General features: G+C 37.3%; 2 protein-coding genes and 1 long non-coding RNA gene across 5 annotated transcripts in view; all 3 read right to left on the reverse strand.

Moving 5' to 3' along the window:
- Window positions 1–7,094, reverse strand: part of doc2b (double C2-like domains, beta) — a 241,731-nt gene extending 234,637 nt beyond the window's left edge. Inside the window, exons 1-3 of one of the 3 annotated variants that reach the window (XM_082170723.1) lie at window positions 6,810–7,094; window positions 2,627–2,717; window positions 2,273–2,416 (exon numbers count right to left, since the gene is read on the reverse strand). In XM_082170723.1, coding sequence (XP_082026849.1) covers window positions 2,273–2,416; window positions 2,627–2,703 — 221 coding nt within the window. In that variant the 5' untranslated portion in view covers window positions 2,704–2,717; window positions 6,810–7,094. Of the gene's footprint in view, window positions 1–1,331; window positions 2,212–2,272; window positions 2,417–2,626; window positions 2,718–3,879; window positions 3,998–6,809 lie in introns of those variants that run through there. The other 2 variants (XM_082170722.1, XM_082170724.1) reach the window with 2 other exon arrangements.
- Window positions 7,095–10,417: 3,323 nt separating this feature from the next.
- Window positions 10,418–11,847, reverse strand: LOC309499488. Its single transcript, XR_014206263.1, has 2 exons — window positions 11,692–11,847; window positions 10,418–11,651 (listed from the first exon to the last, which is right to left on the reverse strand). It is a non-coding gene; the product is annotated as an uncharacterized lncRNA (long non-coding RNA).
- Window positions 11,848–12,241: 394 nt separating this feature from the next.
- tmem248 (transmembrane protein 248) lies at window positions 12,242–26,104 on the reverse strand. Its single transcript, XM_082170736.1, has 7 exons — window positions 25,834–26,104; window positions 19,615–19,773; window positions 18,737–19,022; window positions 17,105–17,255; window positions 15,912–16,095; window positions 13,991–14,134; window positions 12,242–13,836 (listed from the first exon to the last, which is right to left on the reverse strand). The coding sequence occupies exons 1-7, from the start codon at window positions 25,834–25,836 to the stop codon at window positions 13,816–13,818; spliced, it is 948 nt and encodes a 315-aa protein (XP_082026862.1). The 5' UTR covers window positions 25,837–26,104; the 3' UTR covers window positions 12,242–13,815.
- Window positions 26,105–26,166: the final 62 nt, after the last annotated feature.

The following is a 26,166-nucleotide window of genomic DNA, read 5'->3' on the forward strand; positions in this document are numbered from 1 at the left end:
AAAGCTCTTCATAACCTTGGTTGGTCCTTCATATTTATCTGACTTACTTCAACCTTATGCTCCTGTTTGTTCCTTAAGATCTTCTAGTGCAGGATTGTTAGTCACTCCTAAGTTTAGTCTGGTCAATATATGGGTGCCAGGTCTTTTAGTGTTGTGGCCTCTAAGTTGTGGAATGTGGTTCCTCAAAACATCCTCCCTCTTAAAAAAAGGTTTTCTCTCTGAATATTATTCTTCAGCTTTCGGTCTGTAAATTGTACCTTGTTATGGATAGCCTATGTTATTTGCTTGTATTCCTCTGTTTGTTTGCATCCGTAAGCGTCCTGTTTGTATCCCGCGATTTGTTTGTATACCTAACCTAACTTTGTAAGTGACCTCTGTATTTTACTCTTCAGCACTTGGTATGTTTATTGTGCTTTGTTATGGATGTTTATTTGGTTCTGTTCCTCTAACCTATCTTTGGTAAAGCGACCTTGGGCTTTTGAAGGGCGCTATATAAATAAAAATTATGATGATTATTATTATTATTAGAATAATTCTGAAGGATCGTGTGACACTGAAGACTGAAGTAATGGCTGCTAAAAAAATACGTTTTGAAATCACAGGAATAAATTACATTTTAAAATGTATTCATATAGAAAAGTAATTTTAAATTGCAATACTAGTTCACAATTGTACTGTTTTACTGTTTTAAGTGACGTCTTTCAAAAACATTGATAAACCTCACAGACTCCAAACTTTTGAAGAAAAAAGAGAAAGTATTATACACTCACCTAAAGGATTATTAGGAACACCTGTTCAATTTCTCATTAATGCAATTATCTAATCAACCAATCACATGGCAGTTGCTTCAATGCATTTAGGGGTGTGGTCCTGGTCAAGACAATCTCCTGAATTCCAAACTGAATGTCAGAATGGGAAAGAAAGGTGATTTAAGCAATTTTGAGCGTGGCATGGTTGTTGGTGCCAGACGGGCCGGTCTGAGTATTTCACAATCTGCTCAGTTACTGGGATTTTCACGCACAACCATTTCTAGGGTTTACAAAGAATGGTGTGAAAAGGGAAAAACATCCAGTATGCGGCAGTCCTGTGGGCGAAAATGCCTTGTTGATGCTAGAGGTCAGAGGAGAATGGGCCGACTGATTCAAGCTGATAGAAGAGCAACTTTGACTGAAATAACCACTCGTCACAACCGAGGTATGCAGCAAAGCATTTGTGAAGCCACAACACGCACAACCTTGAGGCGGATGGGCTACAACAGCAGAAGACCCCACCGGGTACCACTCATCTCCACTACAAATAGGAAAAAGAGGCTACAATTTGCACGAGCTCACCAAAATTGGACAGTTGAAGTCTGGAAAAATGTTGCCTGGTCTGATGAGTCTCGATTTCTGTTGAGACATTCAGATGGTAGAGTTAGAATTTGGCGTAAACAGAATGAGAACATGGATCCATCATGCCTTGTTACCACTGTGCAGGCTGGTGGTGTTGGTGTAATGGTGTGGGGGATGTTTTCTTGGCACACTTTAGGCCCCTTAGTGCCAATTGGGCATCGTTTAAATGCCACGGCCTACCTGAGCATTGTTTCTGACCATGTCCATCCCTTTATGACCACCATGTACCCATCCTCTGATGGCTACTTCCAGCAGGATAATGCACCATGTCACAAAGCTCGAATCATTTCAAATTGGTTTCTTGAACATGACAATGAGTTCACTGTACTAAAATGGCCCCCACAGTCACCAGATCTCAACCCAATAGAGCATCTTTGGGGTGTGGTGGAACGGGAGCTTCGTGCCCTGGATGTGCATCCCACAAATCTCCATCAACTGCAAGATGCTATCCTATCAATATGGGCCAACATTTCTAAAGAATGCTTTCAGCACCTTGTTGAATCAATGCCACGTAGAATTAAGGCAGTTCTGAAGGCGAAAGGGGGTCAAACACAGTATTAGTATGGTGTTCCTAATAATCCTTCAGGTGAGTGTATATACTATATATCTTAGGCCCTGTGAGACCTCAAACAGAAGTCATGTTTTTTAATGTGGCATTTTAAACAACATTTTTAAAACATGAAGCATAAATCTTGTTTATAATCAATTAGGGAAAGTCATTAAGCCAACCTGACAATATCAATTATTGTTTTTTGAGCTATTAAAATTTAAATCCCTTAAATTCAGAATTAACATCAAACATCAGGCTCCAAGTGTTTATCTGACTGAACAGAACAAGGCATGAAAAAGCACAAATGTGATGTAGTGTGATAAAGTCTCACCCAATCCGGTGTTGCTCAATGAGCTCGAGCTGCTCAGCGCGGTGGATGACACTCATGATCAGATCCAGCTCGGTTTTCTTAATTGTCTGAGCTTTCCTCTGTCTCTCTGACTGAAATGTGTGGATAGACCAACCGGTATGTAACCTGGGTGAAATCCAGTCACATAAAATTTTTTTTTTTTTAAATCACATCAGAATCAGATCAGTGAGAAATTAATTGTTTTATTAATGCAAACATGTCACATTGAAAAGACTTGTCTATTTCAACACACATTACATTGGGTGGTGGTTTGTCAAATGACATGCTGAAATGCAATTTGCGCAACAGAATAAAAAAAATAAAAAACCACCTTACTTTGCTCGAAGCGTTAGTTGTCTGTCATTGGGACAGACCCACTGCTCATTCTCACTGCCAAACATTGTGTCTGTCATGTTTCACTGTAGAGCTGTAATAGAGCAGAATGACAAGTCTAAAATCATAAAATAATCAGGTATTTTATAGAGTAATAGGTTTGAGAATGTAATCGTCAGGACATATATAGGTGAATGAAATAGCATTCACCTTCAACGTCACAGCCGTTCATTGGCTTTGACAGGTATTGTCTGTTCGTTGTGATAGAGCTTACATTCATTAATGTGAAAGTGGAAGGACGTGGCTCAATTGTTGGATTATTCGTCTCACAACACCTGCCAAATGAGTTTCAGAGACCAAACACGAAGACATATTGTGCTGTCTGTCTAACATAAGAGTCACTTAAATGGAATAATATTGTATGCGTACTGCATTTACATTTAATAAATAATTTATAAGTTACATGCAAGTTAAATAAATAGTTGTGTAACGGAAAAAATCCCCACAATAAAAATATTACATTGAAATTATTTATAAATTGATATAGAATGTATTATTATTATTATTATTATTATTATTACTACTATTATTAAGAGGCCTTAAATCACAGGCAAATGATGGGGACATCATTTACTGTTGACACAGCATTCATAAACTTTCTGCATCATCACTCATGTACTGTAACTGTATTATGCATAAATTTAAGTTAAAGCATCTACCTGACATTCTCTCATTCCCTTCCTTTCTAACACACACACACACACACACACAGATACAATCTCCCCCTTTATGGTTAACCAGGGCAAGTCTGTTTACTTTTCCATGAGGAGAACTGCACTTTATTTGGCTCCGCTGCACAGGCCTCGGGCACAGACAACAGCTCCAAAAAACTACTTTGTTACACAAGCACACTTCACAGTAAAGTATTCCCTCTCAAACCAACACCTGTAATTCCAGAGAGACAAAACTTGAAAGCTGCAAACCCTGCTATTTCATTGAAGGAGTAGAGATATCAAACATTCCCTTTTCCTATTACAACCTCCAAGTTACAAGTCGTAGAAAATCGCTGACTGATATCCAGTAGGATATCAGAGTAAAAACACACACCTCTAACTATTACATTAACTACAGGTCTCTGACTCCAGGCAAGGCACCTTTTTTGAAAACATCAACATTCAGGCATCTAGGCTTTTCAAGTCCAATCCACTTAAATGCTGATAGAAAACAGGCACAGACAGTCAAGAAAGAGTGTTTACCTTACAAGAGGACAGACAAAGTGGCGTTACTGCAGGCTTTGTCTCAGCATAAGAAAGTGAGAGTAGAGGAAACAAGGCAGCGGAGGAGGAGGAAACTCCTGATTACACAGATCTCAGATCAGGTTCGCTGCCTCTCTCGCAATGGGTCAGGTCACATGACCAGAACACATTTCATCCAAAACATCCTGCTCCTCCACTGATTACAGTGATTGAATAAAGAAACAAAAGAGTGACGGTGATGAAGCGAAACGGAGACAGGCCACCAAGGTGCTAGAGGCTAAAGGCTTTACTATTGACCTGGCCTTTAAAAATCAGTCAATATAAATCACAGTAATCTCATTTGCTTGGTCTGCTGAGGCACTAAATCGTTTAGAATAGCATATTAAAGGACGACTACATTGTAAAACTTATTGTGGAAAACAAAGTATCAGTGGTGGTCATGCAATTAAGTCGCATGGTAGATCAACAGTTACAAAGATCTCATACAAATCTTATGAAAAGTGTCTGATGCCCTCAGCTAGCTAATAACTACAGAGCCCAGTTCAGGCTGCTCTGACTGTGCCTGCTCAAAATTCTGTGTAAAGACGTATAATAGCCAGACTAAATTATGCCTGCTCAGACCCACCTAGCCCCAAAGTACAGTATACCGTTGTAATTGCTGTGTAAACCCATTTATACTACCTCAGAACAACATTTTAACTTCTGATGCCAAACTTACATTGCAAAGGTGGCATAAAAGCACTTCTGAAGTGGCATTTAGGTGTCTTTACACAGACTGTTTAATGCCGCTCAGAGGTGGCATGAATGCATTTATACAGTGATTACGGCTGTATGCTTTGATACTAGGGACTGAGCTGGGTCAGAGCAGGATTAATTCATTCTTACTTTTATTAAACTTGTCTGAGTAAAGATCAGTTAAGATCAGCCTAAATGCCACTTCAGAAACGCGTATGTGCTGCCTTTGCAGTGTAAAGAAAGCTTTTATCACATAAAACTGTATCTCAAAGGCATCTTTACAAAAAATTATTTCTGCACATCTTTTTAAACACCCAAAAATGAAAATTCTGTCAGTAATTACTCACCCTCATGTTGTTCCAACCCCGTAAACTTTCGTTCATCTTCGGAACACAAATTAAGATATTTTTGATTAAATCTGAGAGCTGGCTCACTCCTTCAAAGGCTTCTATGTAATTTCATTCTGCCGGCCCAGAAAAGTTAAAGAAATCGTTAAAATAGTCCAGGTGACTACAGTGGCTCAACTTTAAGTTTATCAAGCGACAAGAATAAGTTTTGTGCGCAAAAAAACTAAAATAACGGCTTTATTCAACTACTGATTTTCTTCTGTGTGGGCCTCTAACACGAGTTCACGAGAGCGCCACGACGCATGCGCGAGAACTGAGAAGATGACGCTCACGATCATTTGATGGGAAAGTGTGAAAGGTAAGCCATTCATTTTGCAGCACTGGTAAGGCACTTTTACGTTTTCTCGTTGATTTCTCACGATTCGGACATCCAGGAAATGCACACTTTAGAACCATTTTAAACACTACATCGAGACCCATCTGCGTCATCTTCTCAGTTCTCGCGCATGCGTCGTGGCTCTCGTGAACTCACTCAGAGGCCCACACGGAAGAAAATAGTTGAATAAAGTCGTTATTTTTGTTGTTTTTTGCACACAAAAAGTATTCTTGTAGCTTGATAAACTTAAGGTTGAGCCACTGTAGTCACTTGGACTATTTTAACGATGTCTTTACTAACTTTTCTGGCCCGGGAAAATGAAATTACCTAGCAGCCTATGAAGCAGTGAGCCAGCTCTCAGATTTCATCAAAAATATCTTAAATTGTGTTCTGAAGATGAACGAAAGTCTTGCGGGGTTGGAACAACATGAGGGTGAGTAATTACTGAGAGGATTTTCATTTTTGGGTGAACTAACCCTTTAAGGCTGCTCTGTGCCTGCTCAAAATTATGTGTAAAGACGTAATGCAGCATAAAAGCCAGATTAAATTATGCATGCTCTGACCAAACTAAGCCACTTGTAGCAAATTTACACTGCAAAGGTGGCACAGAAGTGCTTCTGAAGAGGCAATTCTTTACTCAGACTCAAAGGTGGCATAAATACATTTAGGTGGGTCTGAGAGCATACATAATTTAGTCTGGCTTTTACACTGAAGCTTGAGCAGGCACAGAGCAGCCTTAACTCAGCTGCCTTTGTATAACAATATGGAGGTAAATTTGTTGTGTAAATGCATTTAGTCCACCTCTGAGTGTGTAAAGACAGATAATTGCCACTTCAGGAGAGCTTCTGTGACACCTGTGCGGTATAAATTTGCCATCAGATGCACACTATAACTTTTATTAGCTTGTTCGAATTATTTCAGGAATTCAGACAATAAAAAAATAAGCCAATAAAACTCTATTTGCACACTTAGCCACTCTTGTAAATGTATGAATGTCATTGCCAAATAAAAAAGAAAGAAAGTATAATTTACTTACAAGAAAAATAGCACAAAGAAATTTTTCAAACTAAACACTTTCACAAAAGAAGTTTGTTGGGCTTTAAATGATAAAACAACAAGCACATAAAACTATTGCATTATTTTCTAGTGACCACGTTCACGGTTATTGTGATGAACTATAGCTTCTTAATTATGATTACTCTGCTAGCACACGTAAACACTAAAATCACCTTGAGAGCAGATGGTTAGAAATAAAGCGTCTCAGAAAAGAAAGTGAAGTTTGGAAAAACGTTTGTTTGGTCTCACATGGTTTAAAATCTTCTTTGTTATCTAATGCAATCCTGAAAAGTCTATGCAAAAACCGTGAATTTGAAAATGTCACATTGGTTTTGTTAAAAACAAGCTTTTATACCCAAACAAACAACATAAATGATAAACAGATGGTCTAAAAACACAGCAAGTGCAAGCCTTACCTTTGAGACGTGGTGTTTCCATCAGAAACAACAGGTAGAAGTTACTTATGTTCTTCACAAATTGTGTTCAGCGGTCGGACACAAACCCCCATAGGCAGGGGCCAAGTTGTGCGAAGGCAAAAAGGTAGCAGGTGTCACAGAAAATCCAGTGGATAATAGTGTGAAGAGGTGTTTATTTGTGCGAGCGCGAGTGCTTTGAGGTTTGTTGGCCGCTGTGAACTTGAGCCACACGGTTCAGTTTATCTTCAACTCTGTAAAAAATGTGTGAGGGGAAAATCTGAGGTCACACCTTCAGTTCCTACTACAGGCACAGCAGATGTTGGAGAGCTGACCACGTGCTCGCTCCCGGGCAAACGCGCAGCGCGCACACATGCGAGTTTCCAAGGAGAAAGAAAGAGGAAATACGGTGAACTGTTGGCTTTTTTCTTTCTTTATGTTGAAGTTAAACAAAAATATTTTAGCGGATTGTCCTGCTCAATAAAACCACGGATTACAGCCTACTTCAAAAGTCAAACTGCGTTTATTGTAACTTTTCTTCCGTGGTAGAAGGGGAAACAAAATACACAATTATACAATTATTAGCTACTAAACACTGTGCCTGTGACAATAAATACAAATTCTTAAGAATTTTAAAACATTAATTTCAATGAACTTTCTAAGTCACAATGCAATCAATCTTGGATTTTTTTTTCTCTCTTTTTCTTTTTTCTGGGCATCTGTGCCACGAGGCCTGTGTCTCTCCTGGGTATCTAAGCAACAGGAGCTTGTGGGAAAAAGCACAGACAACACGCATAGGATGAGGAAAAAATTCAGTTGCTCTATGCCACCAATAAAATGGTTATGTTTAATATTGTAGACTTGGAATTAAGCCCTTTCCCCGTTATTATTTGATTCACGGGACCGGACACCAGTTATCTTGCCAATCATTGTTTTTATTCTTAAATGTCAGGAGAGAAACGTATGTTATATTCATGCCAGGTCTATGCGTTTCCGTGTTTATGTGCCGTAGTACAGGTAGGATTTAGCTTAAATACACAACTGAGCGACTTTCAACTTCCTTGTAAGGTAGAAAAACATGTTGCTTATGTTTAAAAATGGAATGTATACCTAATGCTTACACATGGTACAATCCACTATCCCTCTGTGTATACATTAGTGGTACACAAATGGTACATTTGCATCAGTTGAAACATTCCTTGCCAAATGTACGAATTTGAAGTATAATCATCATTGGAACATCTCTGTTCAGTGAATGTGGCATTGCACACATACCTTTAAGCAGAATATATAATCCTCCCAGGCCCAGCTACCCTCCTGTCTAAAATATGTTCCTTAAACACATGTATCCATGCAATATATAGTCTAACTCATGCATTTTAAACTTCATAAGATTCTACAACTGATTATGAATATTAATAAAGAATAATAATACAGATAAATAATATTAAATTATTAAATTATATTAAAAGATGAAATTTTTGTCTTCAAATATAATATAAAGTATTGTAAATTTTGGACACAAGCAGGACTATACATTTTAACATAAAAGTAAATGAACATACTGGTTGTCGAAAGGTCTATATCTCAGTCTCTCTCACTCATATGCAATACTGTGCAAAAGTCTTAGGCACGTTAGTATTTTTCACCTAAATCCAAATGGTTTCATGGTAATCCCAGATGGACTCGATGATGGTGAGATCAGCAGGATCCGGTTGCATAAACTGCTAAGACTAGTCTTACAAGTTAGTCATCCAATATTTTTCTTTAAGACTGTTCATACATTTTTTAAGTCACTTACATAAAAAACGTAGATTAGTCTAATTTGATCATTAAATGTAAGGCTGATAAGCCCTAACTAACAGCTAGTTGGTCATACTAGTTCTTAAGACACAGTCTTAACATAGTGGCTAAGTTTATGCAACTGGCCCCAGCAGATCTTCGTTTGGATCATACCGGCTGTTGTCAGACTCCTCCTCGTTCATACAAAAATCTCACTGGATTATTACAAGTAATGACAAAAGGAATGTTTGGAAATGTAAACTGATATTTCCTTCTGACACACTACAGCAAAAGATATATATAACTGGCTTAACCATTGTTTGGTAGAAATACTAATGTGCCTAAGACTTTTGCACAATACTGTATATATATATATTTCTGTATATAATAATAAACTATACTGTTTATAATCGCATCTTAGTAAGATATGTCAACATTTGAACTGCTTTCAGAAGATATCAGAAGATATTTGAGTAAGCTGAAACCCTATACTTGCATTTAAAAGTGTAATACGGAAATTTCTCAACAAAAAAAATCCTGTCGTCACAGGTGCGCAATGAATTCTGGGGTAGGCAAGGCCACGAAGGATCCATCCGTTGTATCCTTTACTGCACAGGAAATGAAGGACAATGAATTGGGACAGCCTTCGTCGTGCCATTGTGATGCAATCGGCCTTCGAAGGATGCATCCTCTGAATTGGGATGCAGCCACAATCTGCAGTAGAGTTCTATGAAGGGACATGGTGAAGAGAAAAATTAGATGGGAGTAAAAATTACTGTACATGGCAATGCTTTCGCGTTCTCTGCGTTGCCCCAATAAACTTTGCATTGCCTCGCAAAACCTTTGTGTTCCGCACAGATAATCAATAATCCGTTTTATTAATGAATGATTTTTAAAACTCAAACGTGTGTCTTGTTGCATATTCAACTGTAATAAAAGGAGAAAATAAATGCTTAAATAAGTCTTTTGTTCCTCAGGCAAACCGGCTGCGGCAGCCATCAAATCCGTTATTGACAAATCGCAATTAGTTACGCCCGTGGCGATTGTTTATATATAAATCCATCATTGGGACATTGCCCCCTTATTTATGTAGGCTTATGTCCTTTAAGGCCAGCACTCGCTCTCTGCGGTCTAATGATAATCTCCACCTGGTTGTGCCTAGGGCTCGCACAGAGTTAGGGAAGCAAGCATTTAGAATTTCTGCCCCATCAGCGTGGAACCTGTTACAGAATGATTTAAAACTTGCTAACTTGGTCTCCTTTGGTCAATTTAAGAGGCTAGTAAAGTACCGGGAAGCAGGCACAATGGGCACCTGTCCCTGCTTCCCAAATTAGGATAAGTCTATGGTGACAATGGGGGATGTCATGTTTTTTTTAGTTTTTTTTTTTACGTTGGTTGATTCATTGTACTGTTAACGTATTATGTTTTGTATGTTCATTGTATTTATTATATTTTGTATTCTATGTGTAACTTTTATGGCGGCCTTCTTGGCCAGGGCTCCTTCGTAAAAGAGACTTGTTCTCAAAGGATTTCCCTGGTTAAATAAGGGTTAAATAAAAATAAAATGGCCTTCAACAGAACTGAGTGCATCTGTCATGCCCTCCACACAAAACCAACCACTTCAGTTTATAACATGCTTCTAGCAAACCAAGAATCCCTTGCTTTTTATTTTCCACTAATGGATGTTACATAATTGCATTATTACCCGTGATCTGTAAGATTGATGTCAAATAACAACATTAGATTAGAGGTATCACGAAGCAAGAAAAAAAAAAAACATGCAACCATGCAATTGGTCTTTAATAAGACAAAACACCAAAAACAAGAAGTCAGTGTTATCTCAGATTTTATTCAGCAAAGCATGTGCCTACAATATCTTACAAACAGAACAAAAACAGAGGGATTGTCCTCGTACAAACAGGTCAGCAGGTAGAACATTTACAATCATGCATCATGACGAGTCGAAGGGCTCGCGACGCCTCTCGCCAACACAAGGGAACTGGCTAAGTGTGCGACGCAAGTTCAGACAAGAAGAGGACCTTCTACCACTTACAAATACAATTCACTCAAATGCTACGAGCCCAAAGGAAGGACGAGGGGAAAGATCAATATGATCTGAGCATCAGGCAGCATCCGTGGAATTCCTTGTCCTTTTCCATTGTCCTCCAGCGGCGCTGAAAGGCCAACTTTAATGATCGCAGAAATGATGCATTAGCTGCAGAATGCTCTCACGTTCAAAAGGCTCCTTCAGCCATCAGAAAGGTTCGAACTGATTTCGCAATTACACAAAAAATGAAACGACATGAGAAAATGTCTCCAGGGGTGAAGAAAAAAAAGATTCAGAGATTTCAAAGCAGGTTTATATGGAAGCTCGTTTTCACCACATAATAAGAAAAAATAATTGCGACTGTTAATTTAGACTTTTTTTTACTCATAATTGCGAGTTGAGGATGTGAAGGATACACTTGATGCATCCTTCAAAATAAGCCATATGAAGGACATCAAACGAAGGTTGACTTCCAAGAATCCGTGAAAATTGAGAAGGCCTTTGATGGAGTTTAATTGACGTGACAGCCGAGATATGCAGCCTTACTTTGACGCAGCCTTCCGATTGAGAAGCGCCCTACAACTTGAAATTGTGGGATATAAACTCGAAATTGCGAGATGCAAACTAGTAATTACGAGTTTATAATTTGCAATTGCAAGATATAAACTCACAACTGTAAGAAAAAGACAGAATTGTGAGATATAAATCTAGAATTGTGAGGAAAAGTCAGAAATATGAGATATAAACGCGCAATTGTGAGAAAAAAATCAGCATCTCACAATTGAATCAGAATTAGAGTTTATACCTTGACATTTTTTTATATAAATTTGCAGTTGTAGAGAAAAAAAAAAAAGTCAGAGTTGAGAGATGCAAACTTACAATTGTGAGGAAAAAGTCAGCATTTGAATTGCAATTATGAGTTTATAACTTGGAATTGCACAATATAGTCACAATTAAGAAAAAGTCAGAATTATGAGATGCAAACTAATAATTATGAGTTTATAACTTGCAATTTACTTGCAAATTTCGAGAAAGTCAGAAGTGTGAGATATAAACTCGCAAATGTGAGAAAAAGTCAGAATTGCGAGATGCAAATTAGTAATTACGAGTTTATAATTTGCAATTGCAAGATAAAAACTCACAACTGTAAGAAAATCTGAATTGCGAGATATAACCTCACATTTGTGAGGAAAAAAGTCAGAATTGCGAGATATAAACTCACATTTGTGAGGAAAAAGTCAGAATTGTAAGAAAAAGTACATTGTGAGATAAACAATTGTGAGGAAAAAGTAATAATTGTGAGATAAAAACCCACAAATGTGAAAATGTTGAGACAAACTCGCAATTTTGAGACAAAAAGTCACAATGACATTTGTTTTAATTACATGATGGAAACGAGCTTCCATTGGTTGCTCAATGCAATAATTTAGCATTTTTATATAACTTTATCAAACTAGTTATGATAGGATGAATTAAAAAGGGGTGTAAAAAACAAAAACGTTCGTTCTTAATCATCAACAGAAGAAGCCCAACTGAACACAGTTCAGTTCCCACTCTTTCACAGCCATTACTGCAGTTTTGACTTGGACATGAAATGGGGAGGAAGTCAGTGAGAGCAGATTTATTTATTTCAACTCAAAATGTACACACAGCAGGTTCAACTGAAGGAGGAAAACTGTCTTAAACAGAAGACAGCGATGAACATGACTGACACAGTGCAAAGGCACATTAGTGTTTGGATGCCTGTTTATTATGGGCTGTAATATTGGGAGAAAGAAGGTGAGTGCTGATGGACCGTGACTGATGCAGCTAAAGAAGGCTGTAACTAAGCAAGGCATGATGGGAAAATGGGTTCGTCGATAAAGAGCAGTGAATCATACAGAGATGCAATGCTAAACCAAACAGGAGCATGAACTAAGCATTCGTAACAAGTCTCATGCACATCTACTGTATATGATCACACATGCATGATATGAGTTTCATTGGGTGGAAACGAAAACTTCAATGACAGTAAGAATAATGAAACGGTAGGTTTGGAAGGCAAAGATTAAACCAAAGCTAAAAGTATCAAACTAGGCATTAAACGAAACCATAAAATGGCAGGAAACACAATGGATGGTTGAGAAATGGATAAGAGTACAATGATTACAAAAAATAAGATATCTACAATAATGATTTACATTTTTTTTAAACTTCAATGTTAAATGTACAAGAGATTGCTGCTGCATCACTGCTGTTAATTCGCTGATTTTACAAATACATTCATTTGAAATGTCCAGAAACAGATGTGGACCTAAATGACATGTGAAGCCCAAGGCCATGAATTATAGCATTAATTCAGATTTAAACACAAATCCATCGATCCATGAATAGGCTTTTTATTTCGACTCACTAACACGGTAACATTCCGAGTAAGATGATGTTTTGTCATGTTTTATTCCCATCTATTTGCATTTAAGAGGAATTTAAATCGAGCACTGCGTCCACATCCACTCTGGCATCTCTTTTAGACACGTTCGCAGTAAAACCAGCGTGGGGTTCGGATGATAAAAGAAGCATGTCAAACAAATGCCAGCTGTCATCACTAGAGGAACTCGTTTCAGAGATCATGACCAGCAGCCTGATCATGGTACATGGCAGAGATCCACGCATCTGCCCATCCTCAAAGAGGAATCAGAAGAAATGCCACTGCAGAATCGCCAATGGACACGTATGAAAGGGTCGGTTAAGACGAAGACACGAGAGGAATGACAAGGCGAAGGTCACCTCCAGAGAAATCAAATGTCACAGGAAGTAGGATACACATTTGTGATCTGATCAAGAACACAAAGAGCAAGCATGAGAATGGATCAAATTTAAATGGAGGCGATATTCCTCATCTCTAGTCACACACTTTCCTCTGTTGGTACAGGATATACTGAACATTTACAGGATGGCACAGGGTGCAGGGGAAGCTCAGGCAGACTGCTTCTGTTCTGAATTTAAGAGTCCTAGAATTATTTACACAGTAGATACAGGCACTTAAAAGTCTTTGGTTGGAGTGACCCAACATTGCAGAAAAATGCATTCACAGAGCTTTTTTTTTTTTTGCACCCTTCTCCTGGGTTCAGTAGGCAACATGTAGTTTTCTCACTTCCCTTTCCGATATGCTTCGGTTCAGATGTTCACCTTCGACCCCATTTATCCCGCCGACAAGGCCACCTGTGAGAAAAACAGGCACTTTTAGTATTCAGCTCGGGAATGTTTGTTGTGAGCTGGATGATGACATTCCTGTAACAAGAACAGCAACTACAGGCTCAGTTTCAATTTAACAAGCAGACTCATCACACAGATCATCTTATACACCAGGTCGTACCTTTTCTTGACAAAAATCTGGGTTGTTCTGTCGAACTTTGCCAGGCCTGCCCTTGATGACTGCATAGCAGAACATTGTGATGACCATCACAAACAGGAAGTAGCTGGTGTGCATGAGGTGCAGGTTAATGAGAGAGCGATCGTCCTGTCAGGAAAGAGAACGCAATTTGCATCTGTAAATACATACTTTACAGACTTTTATATAAACTGTAACAGTTTAGTTCATATTCTGTATAATAACTCAAAGCGATAAAAAGTAAATATCTGTGGCCATCACTTTGAATTACAAAATCTTACAGATTTGTTTTATTTTTTATTATTGGCATCAGTCTGATTAGGGTGATACTGTAAAATATCACTGATGATGTTGTATGTTACAGGGACTGATAAATGCAAATCCCACTTTTCTGATTAAATTCAATCAAATGTTATGCTTACTTAGGTTTTATACATATTATGGTGTTATTTGTGACAGTTTTTCTAAAATGAGATCCTCTTTCTAAAAAAAAAGAAAAGAAAAAAAGAAATATCATATCAAAACCCATGTATCGTGATGCGGATCACATCTCCAGATTCTTGGCCATACACAGCCAAAGTAAATAGAATCACTGTGCAGGATAGACAGATTTTTTCATAATAACAAAAGAGTTTTCACTTGTGCTGCTGCTAAACTGAAGTGATATCAGCCTCATTGATCATAAAGGGAGGTTTCTGTAAATAACCCATTCATATTTTGACAGTACACGCTACAAATTTTGACAACCGTATTCAAATGCGGGACTGAATCTGAAACTGTGATGTTTGACATTGTAATAACCATAGCCACAAACAGGACAAAAACAAATCTCATATGCCAAACTTAGATCTGTGCATTAAGTGTTGCAGTGTGAATGCAACAGACCTGCCACTTGTTCTGTTAACTGTAATGTGTTTCTTTGTTTCTCATTTTATTACTAACTTTTCATTAGGGATGTGCGCATCGACTAATTTGTCGTTTAAACAGAATTTTTGTAACCGACAAGTATAAAAGTCAGAAACCCTCTAAAAGACTATGTGTATATGCATTTGAGCACTTCAATGAATCAAATCCCATAATAAATGCCGCTAAATGTCGCACACTTGGCGAATAAAGCTCATTCTGATTCCGAAGCTCAGTTATTTTTCCGGAGTTGAAGTGAATATGCGATGGGCATTGGCTTGCTTCGGCTATCACAGGTACGTGCATGAATATGGTGATGCATGGCTCTAGTGGAATTATGCCAGTTTGAAATGGCACAGCATACATACAACTTTCCAGTTTTATTTCTAATTCAAAATACTCCCGCAACTTTGTCTTTTGAACATAATTTCTGTGCTCTCCGTGACAAAGAAAACGCATCTGAAGTAAAATAAAAAGATTAAGCCCTACCTCTTAAGGTATTATTTTTCCAGGTGGTTTATTTTAATGTACGATTTAAAATGCTTTTAAACATAAATGTAACAAGGTTTAAGGAGCAGGGAAGAAGGGGGAACCGGTGAATGGTTATCGGAAGTTTTAAAATAAATAAAAAGAAAGTAAACGGCAGGTGTTTTCGACTGCTGCCCATACATAGACAAAACGCAACTTAAATATTGCCAGGCCTGGTCTTCTCTCGTCTTCCACAGTCGTCACTCCTCTTATCTCTCGGAGCTCCTGGGACATTAACACTCGCGCCACCGGTCTCACTCCGTTTCCACGGCTCGTGCCCTGCTCTTCACAGTAACATTCAAACGACAGTAATTTGAACGCTAAAATCTGGTGTATTGTTTTTCCCATATTGTTTTCTGTGTCGACTAGTAGCAGCTGTACCGTTTAGTCGACTAGTCTTGCACATCCCTAATATATATTAGTATTGTACTTTCACAAAGCACTTATTCACACAATGTTCCTATCAAACACTCACATCTGGAACGATGACAGTGAGCTTGGGATTCAGTGTGTGATACACCTTCCCAATGGCACCTTTGTAACACCAGAATGGGTTGTACTCCTGTGTGTACTTCGTGTCCGAGTCTCGTGCTGTGGTGAAAATCTTGTACCAGGATGTGGCATTGCTGTAGGTCTCTGGGACACAGTGAGGCGGCTGCCTGCAGAGGATTTGCAAAACAAGGTATGAATTACTCATCCTAGATGAAGGAATCAACAAGCTTCAGTTATGCAACACCAATTTGAACTATGCTGCCCCTCTGTGTATGTTCTTTATGTTTTGCTTTGGCAGTCTGGGTCAGTTAAACACTCATTTGAGTTGTTAGTTACTCAACACACAAACACATTTACAAACACATAGTATGGGAGTATTGGGTAAGATGTGTCAGTGGGTAAGTTGTACCACCCCATTATCTAACAAACCGTGCATATACGTTTGAATTTAGAAAGAGCCCATAATGTCAGGGTAATTATATTAACAAACAATTGAAATCGAACAAAACGCATTTCATTTCAGCAAGTTGCTAAACAACATTTCTCATTTTCCTTTAGTTTAACGATGTACGAAAAATGAAACAAAAATGGCAAAAAAGGCAAACTTTTCCAGACAAATTATTACAAGAAAAAAATAAATAAATAAAGAATCCAAAGTTGTTCAAAATATAAAACACTATAATAGTATCTTACAGTGTATAATCATGCTATCCATCCATCCATCCATCCATCTCTTTGGGTAGACAGCGAATCAATTCGGTTAACAATTCATAGGTTTTCAATACGATTTTTGCTAATTCTGAACGATACAATTCGAGAGGATTCACAATGAAATTCGATGGGATTCGATTAAAGATTTGATTCTGCATTTTTAAGTGCATTCACAGGATTTATTTAAATGCTTCCCCTGTGTCTGAGGGTACGTTTACACGACAACGATGTACTAAAAATGTAAAAGTTTTTATTAAATAAAATATATAGAATTAGAAAAGGTTGTAAACGGTTTCATTACATTCAAATTTTGTGAATTTTGAACTTCTCTATTTTCAGTTGATAACAGACATCCTGATATACAGTAAAATGTGCAAGTAAAAAGTTGCGCAACTTATCCCACATTTCCCCTACATGACTGAGCTGTAGTGTGATTTGGCACATGCACTTTCTATAGACACTTACACTGTGACTGGGAAGACATTACTGGCTGCTGTGATGGTCATACAGGTGCTGAAGACCATCTGCTCACAGCGACCATGCAGAACACACTCATCTGAGTTCCAGGCTGCCGGCAGAGTGAAAGTGATGTTCATCTCTTCATGGGCCTCTCTGCCTTTAATGACACAAACACACCCACACAGAGTCAGCATGTTCTGTAAAACAAAGGGAGCTTAGATGTGCCTGCAAGTGATATCTAGAAGGTATTCAGTTCCGGCCTCTCTAACACGGTTATCCCTTTGTGCACAATGGACCGTTGTTTTAACTGGACTATGTTCAGTCACAACACCAGGAGAAAAAATAAACACACAGCAATGACTCTCCACCCTGATCTATGTCAATAAAATAGACAGTCACGGAGGCTGGATTCTGTTCGAAATTTCTAAACGTACTCAATGTAAGTTTCACTACAAATACCTCAATGACCTCGAAACTTTTGAGGTCAGCAAGATTGTTTTGAAAGAATTTAATACTTCTATTCAGCAAAGATGCATTCAATTAATCAAAAGAGAGTAAAAACATTCATAATGCTATTTTAAAGAAAAAGATTATGTTCCTCAAAGAATCCAAAAAAAAGAAAAGAAAAAAACGCATCACGGTTTCCACTAAAATACTAAGCAGCACAACTGATTTCAACATTGACAATCTTAAGAAATGTTTGTTGAGCACCAAATAAGCATATTATAATTGTTTTACTGTATTTTGGCTCTTTGGTGAGAACCTTCTTTAAAAATAAAAATAAAAAAATCTCACAGACCCCAAACTTTTGAATGGCAGTATATATAAAATAGTACACCAAAGATGCCCAGATGGTATATTATTTTGAGTTTCAGCGTTTATCAAAGAATGGTTTTTCAGCTTATACTGCCCACAACCCAATGTACAACAGAAGAAGTTTGCATTGGTTCTCTTATGTGTTTCTCTTATAGAGGGAGCAGGGAAAATATATTTATAATAAATATATTATACATAAAAAACACAAGATAAGCCACAAAGGTGCCATGGCTGTTTTTAAACACATGCATCTAAAAGTTAAGTAATAATAATAAATGTAACTAGATGCTAGCATTCACATGTAGAAAACAGTACACATCAACATGTTCTCTGGGTCAAAACACATAAGGAAAAGCATACTTTGCATAGCCTGCCATTTTTTCTTTAAGACTCTTTTTTTAAGCATTATTTTAACTAAAGAGGCTAAATATATTATTGTCAAATATATTATTGTCAAATTAAAGATGGTAATCAGTAAACATACTGATTACCATCTGGGCAATATATTAGTCAAATAATTTTTTTTTTTTTTAATAACATGCTATGATTCAAGCATGTTATTAAAATAAGCTTGTTTCAATGGTCTTTCTTTCCCCACTAAAGGAGATAAAAGTTATATTTGCATGCCTAGAAAATCGATGCCCTGACTCAAACATACAGTACTTTCCTATCCTTTCAAGGAAGTGCAAACTGAGTGCAGAGTAGAAATATGCAAGGTGTGAAAAACTATGAAAAACAGCTGATAAAATCAGTGATCACATGGAGGTATGTTATCAGATGGTGCACGTCCAGGTTAAAACCCCCCAAAAAACTGAGACATACCAGCAAGGCCAACTTGGTGCCCAAGCGCACTGGCATAAAGATGGGTAATATTGCGTGAGTAGCCGCCGAATGGCCTCAGTGGATCCAGGGTCAATGTGATGGCCACTGAGATGTTGATCAGACCGGGGTCCTCCAGCAGGGCTGGCGACTGCGTGCTGGATCGCGCCTGGCTACTGGTCACCGTGCTCTCTGGTGTAATGGACTCATTCAAGCTGTGCTTGAGGGTCTCGTTTTCTGAGATGCAAAAGTCAAGCTCATTGAATCGGAGAAGGAAGGTGTTCCAATCCTGGGGAGAAAAATAAATAAATATACAAGAGTCACAAAAAAGTAAATTCAAAGTAAAGATTATCATCAGCATTTCCTAAACAATACCTGTATGTCTATTACAGTGTTGTTTTATTAATTAAAAATATTAAAAATTATTTTAAGTAATTGAAATAAAGCTGGCATAAAAAACAAGTAAAAAAAAAAAAGTATTAGATGAAAAACTTTATTTGCAATCTAAATGAAATAACTCTAAACTCTAACTCTGAAATAAACTTATAAAACTTATCAAATTGAAACTGAATTTAAAATAAATTAAAGCTTTATTTAAATATTGTTTTAAACTAAAATCACAGCTAAATTGCATTACTAAAACAAACTACAACTAAAATGAAAACAAAATATAAAAAGCTAATTCAAAATACATATATATATATATATATATATATATATATATATATACACACACATATATTATATTATATACTATTATATAAATAGTATATAAATAATACTAAAATAACACTGGTCTACTAATCATTAACTATTTCGGTCCCAAGTATTTTCAATGGGTCATGGCTCTCATATTTGAGGTAAACCAAGTTATTTTCTACCTCGGTCATTTCAGGTGATTTGATCTCCTTGATCTTAAAGAAGTATCCTATAGTGAGGAAAGCAATAGCCACAGCACTGACGCTGACCATAAAAATGACCAGCGGTGGACGGTTACTTATGTAGGTCTTCAGATTCTCCAGTGGATTCAACAACAACACCTGCAAAAAGAAAAAAAAGTCCCACAAGCTTAGGGAAACTCTGACCTACATCAACACTGGCATTGAATGGATCTACTGTATAACATGGCAAATAATTCTAAATTCATTTTTGTAAGAACTGGTTTGTGTTCTCAATCCCAAGTCAATATTTGGCTCTAGCTCATTTAATTGTTCTCTCCACTTGACAAAAGTTGAACTGTGAAGTTTCACAACTTGCTTTACAGTCATTTAGACACATCCTAAACATTCGTTAACAACGCAAGGTTGTGGCGATCCCAGGGGATTGCACATACCTATGTATAAATGTATAGGATAATGCAATGTAAGTCGCTTTGGATAAAAGCGTCTGCCAAATGCATAAATGTAAATGTAAATGTAAACACCAGTCAATGGCAGATCTTGGGTCAAAGTCTTGCTTGTTTCGCACATCATTAATAATCAAAGAGGGTTAATGGTTACAAATTCAAATATTATTGCAGCTTAAGAATTATTAGAGGAGTAAAGCTCTGTAGATTAAATTGTGTGGAAAACAAACGAGATACTGTCAAATGGATTTAGAAAGTAAGCAGAAACTCCACACCCCACATACCAACAACAAACTCAAACAAACAACGGCTGAATGAGCTGACAAAAATAACAAAGAGACAATACTCTCAGTGAATACTCTTAGCACTTCTGTGCGGCTAAAAGCATTCACAAATCCTGTTTTACAACCAATCAAATTAAATCCTGTAAACGAAGACATTGAGCCACTATCAGGAAACCTGTTTTTTTTTTCTTCTTAAATTGTAGAAGCAAAACCACAACATGCACTAGAAGCTAATGCTGGTTTGTGAATAGTATGTGACATGTAGCCTAACACTGCCTCAGGTTATCTATATTTTTTTCGTTTAAATATCAGACTGAAATTATTTTTGTGATGTTCAGCTTAGTTAAATGGTTTTTGAACGTGCATTCTTCATCACATAAATCTCGTCAATATTTAATTCAGTGAGTTACGTGTGAATGTGTGATTATAATCTTTGGAAAACATAAATACATTTTTTTAATCCCATTTTGTGAAAATGTGTCAACAGCAGGCAGTCTGATCAATAATGGCATACATAAGAAATCACAACTGATATTCAATTTATCTATCACAGTGCACAGTAAAAATCAAGTCCGTAAAAATCAAGGCACATTGTTAGCTAATCTAAAAGGTCATCTGAGTATTCAATGCATATAGAGAACAGGGTTCCTCAAACCCAGTCCTGCAGTTTTTATTTATTTATTTAAATTTCGATGCATCCCTTGTTCCAACCCTTATCAAACACACCTGAACAAGCAAGTCAAGGTCTTGAGAGTTCCTACAAAATTGCAGTAAGTGAGTTCAATCACGGTTTGAGCTAAACTCTGCAGGACAGTGGCCCTCCATTTGAGGAGCCCTGATGTAGATTGTTAGCATTCTGGCCTGTGCAGTTTATACACTAAAAGGCCAATTCACACTGACCAATTACAGTATGCTACTTCTCAGACATTCCACGACCCAACGAAAGCCAACTGAACATGTTCATTCAGAGAAAACAAGTGGCGACCCACGGCAACAGACCCCGACAGGTGTAACACGCATGGCGCTCAGCCTGTGACCCGGAAACCAACCAAAGAAAGCCATCTTGAAGAACATCTCAGTTCTCTAATTGCTCCACGAGGAGGCGAAGAACGAGGAGTGAGGAAGCTTCCAGAGGAGTTATGAGCGAGGATACACAGGTGTATTCTATGAGGAAGTCTTTCTTGAGAAACCTGACGCACGTATAAATTCCCCTTTCACATCTGTCACAATTATTTTAATTTAAAGGAGAAGTTCACTTTTGAAAAAACTTTTGCTGATAATTTACTCACCCCCATGTCATCCAAGATGTCCATGTCTTTCTTTCTTCAGTCGAAAAGAAATTAAGGTTTTTGATGAAAACATTCCAGGATTTTTCCACATATTATGGATTCCATTGGGACCCAAACGGTTCAAGGTCCAAATGACAGTTTCATTGCCGCTTCAAAGGGCTTTAAACGATACCAGACGATGAATAAGGGTCTTATCTAGCGAAACGATCGGTCATTTCAAAAATAAAATAAAAAGTTGACGTTTTATAAGCACAAATGTTCGCCTTGCTCTGTTCTGTGATGCGCGTTCGTGACGTCACGTAATACGCAATTACGTTGAAAAGGTCAAGTTTGATGTGTTTACAAATGTGCGGAAGGAGGACCATATAAACATTTTCAAATGTATTTGTGTCAGTTTATCGTTTAAAATGCCCATTTCGTGTGCGCATCCTGAGTGTTTTAATATTAAAAAGCCAAAAAGAACATTTTCTTCAATTTTTCAAGCGTGACCTTTTCAACGTAATTGCGTATTACGTGACGTCACGAACGCGCATCACAGAACAGAGCAAGCCGAACATTTGTGCTTATAAAACGTCAACTTTTTATTTTATTTTTGAAATGACCGATCGTTTCGCTAGATAAGACCCTTATTCATCGTCTGGTATCGTTTAAAGCCCTTTGAAGCGGCAATGAAACTGTCATTTGGACCTTGAACCGTTTGGGTCCCAATGGAATCCATAATATGTGAAAAAATCCTGGAATGTTTTCATCAAAAACCTTAATTTCTTTTCGACTGAAGAAAGAAAGACATGGACATCTTGGATGACATGGGGGTGAGTAAATTATCAGCAAAAGTTTTTTTAAAAGTGAACTTCTCCTTTAAGCTTTTCCTTTGCTGTTTAAATAAACCATACATCTTAAATATTTCAACAGGGCATCTTGCGTTATTGTTATTTATTAATAATTTCTTAAATTAACCAAACCGTAACAACATACGGGCTGGTCCCTTAAGCGCAGTTGATGATGCTGTGAAGTGACGCTCGAGTGATCAAGAATATTCCAATATACAAATAAGCTTGCCTTCGATTCATTTCTTTTCTTGCAGCCTTCCCTCGCATCCTACGGGGGAGCTGAGACGCGAGGAAAGGAACAAGGATGCACAAATTAGAAATGAAAGCACCCACTGATCCGATAAAACCGTTGGTCGGCAAACCGCAATGTGAATTGGCCTATAGAATTTGCTTTTGCATCAGTTGGTTCTGAAAGTATTTTTCCCATAAGGACTTTAAAAAAAAAAAGTTATAATTTAATAGTTATAAGACATTAACCAAACTAGCCATCTTGAAGGTGAATCACAACATCAGAACTTGAATTTGAAGCAATCTGACAAAAACACAAAGGTACAAGTACTTAACTGCTTTAATGAGGGAAATAACTTATATAATGAAGCAATGCAAATGACAATCAAATTTAAAACGATGGAGAAATATAAACTATTGTATTGATTTACAAAATATATTTTATGTGTATTGCAAAATATGCATATAAATATGTATGTAGTTTGAGAGCATAGGTAAACTGACTCTACATTCACAGTGCTTCATGGGAAATTGCTAATGTTCTTTTTCTGCGACGTGCTTGACGCAATTCTCTGATTGGTGGAGATTTCACTGCAGAATCATGGGTAACGTCGTTATTCACTAAGGATTCGGCTGTTTAACATGATTATTAAAAAAAAACAGGTTGAAATAATTCAGGCTGATGTCTTCAACAGAAGCTTTTAATACTGATTAACTGACTCCTAACGGTAGCTAACATTAACGTTCGCTCAGCAACAGTTATCAATACCGTAACCCGCTGATAACAGCAGCTGTCAACAATCGTACTACTTGCGGCTAGGGGTGGGCGGATCGATCCTGAAGTATCGATACTTTCGATACTGACGTTGTATCGAAAAGGATCGATCCTCACATAAAAATATCGATCCAAATGTGTGTTTTTTTTACCAGTAACTTATTCATTTAGCACGCAATTCAGTGCGTAAAATAAGCTTCTAAGTGGAAAAATAAGCGAATGTTAGCGAATAATTGTGTAGGATAGAACTATTTCTCCTAGTCATCTGGATACAAGACGAAACCAATCAATCACAGAGAGCGTTTGATGCTGGTGCTTCGCTGAGCTCACAGCCCCACGGTGCGTTTGGGAAACGAAGCCTTGCTTAGATGACAGAGAAACAAAAGTTCTCACAATAAACAAACTAAAAGTGTACATACCGGTTCAAAATGTTGACATTAGTAAGATTTCTTTTTATGAAATTAATATTTTTATTCAACAAAGATCGATGCATTACATTTATCAAAAGTGACAGTCAAGGGTTTTACACTGTTAAAAAAAAAAATCTATTTCATATAAATGCTGTTCTTTCAACTTTGTTCATCAAATAATTCTGCATAAAGTGTATCATCATGGTTTCCACAAAAATATGAAACTGTTTTCAACATTGATAATAATAAGAAATGTTTCTTGAGCAGCAAACCAGCATATTCAAATTAATTCTCATCATGAAGACTGGACTAAGGATGCTGAAAATTCAGCTTTGATCACAGGAATAAATTAGTTTACTATGACACAGAAAACAGCCTTTGTTAAATTGTAACATTACAATTTTTACTGTATTTTTAATCAAATAAATGCAGAAGAGAATTAAAAAAAATCTTACAGACCCCAAACTTTTGAACAGTAGGCTAGTGTACAATAGTGCATTTACTATAATTAGGGTAGTTTGGTAAAAGTCACTGACTGACAGGCGAGTTGAGAGCACAAATCACAAATCACATATTTAGTGGTCATGAAAACGTATTCAGATTTAGCATATTAATGATGCAGTCATCTCATAAATCTTGACTGCTCTAGCACAGGAAAGTGCATGCGAGTTCAAGTGCATGCTTTTAAAATTAAAAAGTATTGGTATCGGCAATACTGGCCCTGTATTTACTTGGTATCGGATCGATATCGAATTTTGCAGTATCGCCCACCATTACGACGCTATGCTGTGTGTGTGTATATAATATATATATATATATATACAACAAACACACACACACATATATACATATACATATATATATATATATATATATATATATATATATATATTATATATATATATTGTTATAGCAACAAAAAGACGCCCTCGGTTGCTATTTGGAACCAAACACTGCCAACTTATTATTATTATTTTATTTTTTTATTGAGTCGATTATTTTTGGTGAATCAAAAACACTGGAGTAGTTACTACAGTTAATAGCTGACTCGATGAACTGCAAATTAATACTGTCATCATGTCTGGCTCATATTGAATACAAAAAATATGTTGCAGTGTCATTGATCACACAGTATGTTTATTATTATTAATTGGCATATATATATGGTCAACTTCTGAATTGCATTTGTGCCATCTCCATCTCTAAAACTCTATGAAAAGTCATTAAACAGTCTGTGTAAACCTTTACAAGAATTTCATAAATTGCATTTCTGATCTCTGACCAGAAATGATCTCAAGAATTGGCAACAGACTGGTGAGGGAAGTTTTTTTTCTTTTCTTTCAAATTTACTTAGTATTTACAAATATTAACTTGCAATCAAAATATTTATATCATACACGTAGTAGATGAACCGCTAATCAACCGAAATCGAACCGATGAGAATAAATCGACATAAGAATAGTTGATTCCCAGCCTGCCTTTCCAGACAGCACACAGGGATCTACCTGACAGAAACACAGTTATGTTCCCTTGGCTTGTATCATATTTGCTCTTATTAGACTGCTGCTGATGGCCTGAATCTCTCGACCTCTTTAGTCGTAGTCTGCATCACATATTGAGCTGTCAAAATCTACACGACGGCTGAGTGTCAAATCCCAGTGATCTACCAATCGAGACAGTATTTCTGTGGTCTGTGACACACGTAAATGCAGAATAAAGTCAACTCTCTAGGTTTTAATACACAGGCGATATATAGCTGTTTGTGTTAGCTACGAGCTTCGATCTGAACGTATCTTTGCTATTCTCACCAAAACAGCTCAACCTGGTGACATCCAAATGGAGCAGCTACGCGGCTAACTAGTTATGCAACCATTCCCAACCACACAAATACAACATGTTAAGCAATTGACTTAAAACAAGCTGGAAATATCAAACTCACCATTTTGCCTCAGCGAGTGCGCAAGACAGCTGAGGCGGCTAACGCTAACAAACTCGAGCCTAACGGGCCTGTGCGACAAACGCACAGCTGACAGCGGTATTGGAGTACACAACACTCCTTCCCATTATTTGCAGGTGCACTATATTCTAAAAACAGGGTTTTATATGGCCTTTGCGACTACAACGAGCTGCTGGATGACGGAAACTGACTGGAAATGTCTTCTGTGTTTGGAGACCAGCAGCAGAACAACCAATCACGTTACTTTCACTTCTCTACGCACGCACCGATCACGCACGGCGGGGCTTAGCACAGTGCACAGCCCGTCATTGGCTT

Source organism: Leuciscus leuciscus (genome assembly GCF_965113295.1).
Source record: "Leuciscus leuciscus genome assembly, chromosome: 5".
Lineage (NCBI taxonomy): Eukaryota > Metazoa > Chordata > Actinopteri > Cypriniformes > Leuciscidae > Leuciscus > Leuciscus leuciscus.